Genomic DNA, 3,385 nt, shown 5'->3' on the forward strand with positions numbered 1-3,385 from the left:
GAGTAAGTAAGTAACATATTTTAAATGTAAATATTAAATTATTTTTTTTTATTTCTTTTTAAGATTTGAATTTGATTTTATTTTATATATAATTTTGTTTTTTTCTGTGTATAAATTAAGTAACAAATTTTGTTTTATCTAAAACTTAAAGCTACGCTTAATATGAGCAATAACAAAACAATTTGTATAAAATAAGTACATACAATTTTCCTCTAAGTACGAATTAATTAATCACAAATTACATATAATTAAAAAGTTTTTAATTTACCTACAAATAATATAATAATTAAATAATTTATTGTTTTAATAATCAAGCTTTTTTATATACTTTTGATTGGGCTAATTGATCAATATTAAATAATATACAACAGATATTTCAACTACAGTTTGTAGACACTTTCAAATGAGTACCCTAATATATATATATATAGTCGAAATATCTGTTACAAAAAAATATATTTCAAAAACAAATTAAACAGGTTGTGTTTATTAGAATTTATATATTATTGTCACCGATATTTCGACTATAGCTTATAGTCACCTTCAGGTAAGTACCCTGATACATAGATATATATATATATAGTCGAAATTTCGGTTACAATAAAATATATTTTAAAAACTAATTTAATAATTGCGTTTTATTTAACACTGAACAGTTAGCCCCTTAAAAAAAATATAAATAAAAATTAAATTAAAATCTAAACTTAAAAATTATTGGCATAATGTATGTGTAGGCTGCTCTAGATAGCGTGCTCTATTGAACCCATAGATCTTTTGCGTTCATTAACCTCGAAACGCTGCATAATTTTCGCCACAATTGTTGAGGGTGGTATATCAGGATTGCCAGTCAAACCACGATAGCCGAGTACACTGTGATCTGCTAAATTACTTGCCAATTGAAGACGTTTAACAAAGGCGTCCGTATCAATGCCACGTACTTGTGAGGGCTTAAGAAAACGTTTTGGTATGCGTGAAAGTATATCTTCTGAACCGACTGGTCCAAAACCTAAATTTATAAGTATGGCTTCTGGATCTGGCTTACGTGCTTCCAACAAACTATCCACGCTGGAATAATGACTAGAATCTGAATGTATAGAATTATCACGCGGCAGAAATACAAAATTATGTCGCCTACTTATTGGACTCATATCGGCGCCAGTAGAATTCGAATCAAAGGAATCAGCATGTTTAAATTGATGTGATTTATTTGTAGGCGATGTAGGTGATGAAGGTGAATCTGTTGTTATTGTTGTACTTAAGCTATCGTCCTGTGATAAGTGACTTTTTTGATATGGCAACTGACGCTTTGTACGTTCATTTGTAGTGATATTCTTAGGTAATATTTGTGTAAGTGTACTTTCAAAATCTAAAACATTTTCACAAATTTCATTCACTTCATATTCATCATCCTCATATTCCTCTTCCGCTGCATATTCCATGTCATCATCTAATTCTGCTGTTTTTTGTCGTTGCAATTGCCTTTTACGTTTCAATTGCAGTGTATTGGATATGGTCACAGCATCTATATTATCACTACTTCCGCTAATGGCTTGCTGGATTTGTTGTTGTTTTTGTAGTTTACGTGTGCGCCTTACGTTTTTCGTTTTACTCAACGTAATTGTGGATAGTTTGCTGTTGATGACGTTGTTGTTGTTGTTGTTGTTGTCATCTTCACTTAACTCAAAGTGTGTGTAACTTTGTGAGCGCTCCATTGTTAGTGCTTATTCGCTATTGGCAAGGATTTAAGGTAGCTTCAGAGATTTGTTACAGTTTTAGCTTTGAGTTGTTTTTGTAAATTGTAACGAATATGAAGAAAAATGTTATAAAATTGTTGTTGCTTATTATATGTTATAAGTTTACTTTGTTTTTACTTAGATTTTTACAGCATTTAAGTTAAGTACGTAATTAAAAATAAGCTTTGCGGTTTCGGTATGGTGCCTTCTGGTTATGGCTGCTCAGGTTTCATGTAGTGTTTTATAATTATTTTTATTTTTTTTCTTAATTTGGCATTAGCTAATCTTCACTGGCTCGTGTCAAAAATAAAAAACAATTGAGACAAATGTATGATTTATTTTTATTTAGTTCAGTTTTTTTTCCCTTTGAAAATTTAATATTTTTATAATTCTATTGCTGAAGTAATTAGCCAAAAACACTTGTGTTAATTGTTCAATAAATGAAATAATTTTTTGTTGGTTTTTTTTTGTGTTTTTTTGTTAATATATTTTTTATTTGCTTATTATGTACTTTGTTTATATGCCGCTGTCAATGTATTTGTTTTTATTTAATTTAAAATGTGTTAATCGCGAAAGCTCCGGAATAATTCTTGAGTTTGAAACTCGTCTTTAGTCTTTAAATAATGAGAAATAAAATATCGAATTATTTCTGCTACGTTATTAACTATTTACGGTAGTTTTCATAAAATATTTCTGTTTTGCAGTTTTTGCACTTTTAAGTGTATTGGCATTGAATTGCTTTTATTGTAGCTTTAAGTTTTTTTCGTATTACACTTCAAAAAAACAAAAAACAAAAAACAAAAAAAATCAATCAATTGTTTTGCTTTTGTTTGTTATTAATTATATGTAAAGAGTTTGTTGTTGTTGTTTTTTAACTTTGTTCAATAACCTCGTGACCTTTTTTGTAAAACAACTTTCAGTTTTGCAAAAATATTTTTATTTTTATTATATTTATTTTATTAGTTTATTTTAATTTCATAAATAATTTTAATTCAACACAAACTATTATTTTAAGTAAAGTTTTTATTTTTTTTTAATTAATTTAATTTAATTTAATTATTTTATTAGTCTCCACACAAAAAGAAATTTTTATAAAAATATTTTTTTTTATTTTTAGTTTAAATTTGTTTATGATAATTTATTTTATTTTATTGAATTCTTAAATTTTTCCCGCTGTTAAGCGTAAAAAGTTCCAACCGAAAGCAAACCAAGTCCGCTTGTCTCTGAAACTGTTAAGTACGAAGCGCAGCTCATATGCTACTCTTGTCAACTGTTGTTGTACGTTTATTATCGCCTACTAAAATCCCCTTGAAAAAGTTTTCATTTCGTTTTTTTCTGTTTTTCTTCTTCTTTTATTTGCTCTCAGTGTATGGAGCACGCCATACTCATATGAAAAAGGCAAAAATATTAAACCAAATTCCAACGTTGTTAACGTGATCGCTCTTCACTATTTACTCTCATTAATCTTAGTATTGTTTGCTGTTGTTGTTGTTGTTGCTTGCTGTCGATAACTTGTTTAGTGTGTGCAGGAGTGGGCTATTAAATATGGAGCTAAGAAAGCTCAAGCGCCGTTGGTTACTTCGACTCTTTTTGCTAATAAGTTTTAATCGCGCTCTTTGCTGTTTGTCACATTTTTTTTCTTTTTTTTGTTA

General features: G+C 28.3%; 1 protein-coding gene across 1 annotated transcript; it reads right to left on the reverse strand.

Moving 5' to 3' along the window:
* Nucleotides 1–640: 640 nt before the first annotated feature.
* Nucleotides 641–2,539, reverse strand: LOC119683085. Its single transcript, XM_038096691.1, has one exon. The coding sequence runs from the start codon at nucleotides 1,710–1,712 to the stop codon at nucleotides 741–743; it is 972 nt and encodes a 323-aa protein (XP_037952619.1). The 5' UTR covers nucleotides 1,713–2,539; the 3' UTR covers nucleotides 641–740.
* Nucleotides 2,540–3,385: the final 846 nt, after the last annotated feature.

This window comes from Teleopsis dalmanni, chromosome 2 (assembly GCF_002237135.1).
Source record: "Teleopsis dalmanni isolate 2A chromosome 2, ASM223713v2, whole genome shotgun sequence".
Classification (NCBI taxonomy): domain Eukaryota; kingdom Metazoa; phylum Arthropoda; class Insecta; order Diptera; family Diopsidae; genus Teleopsis; species Teleopsis dalmanni.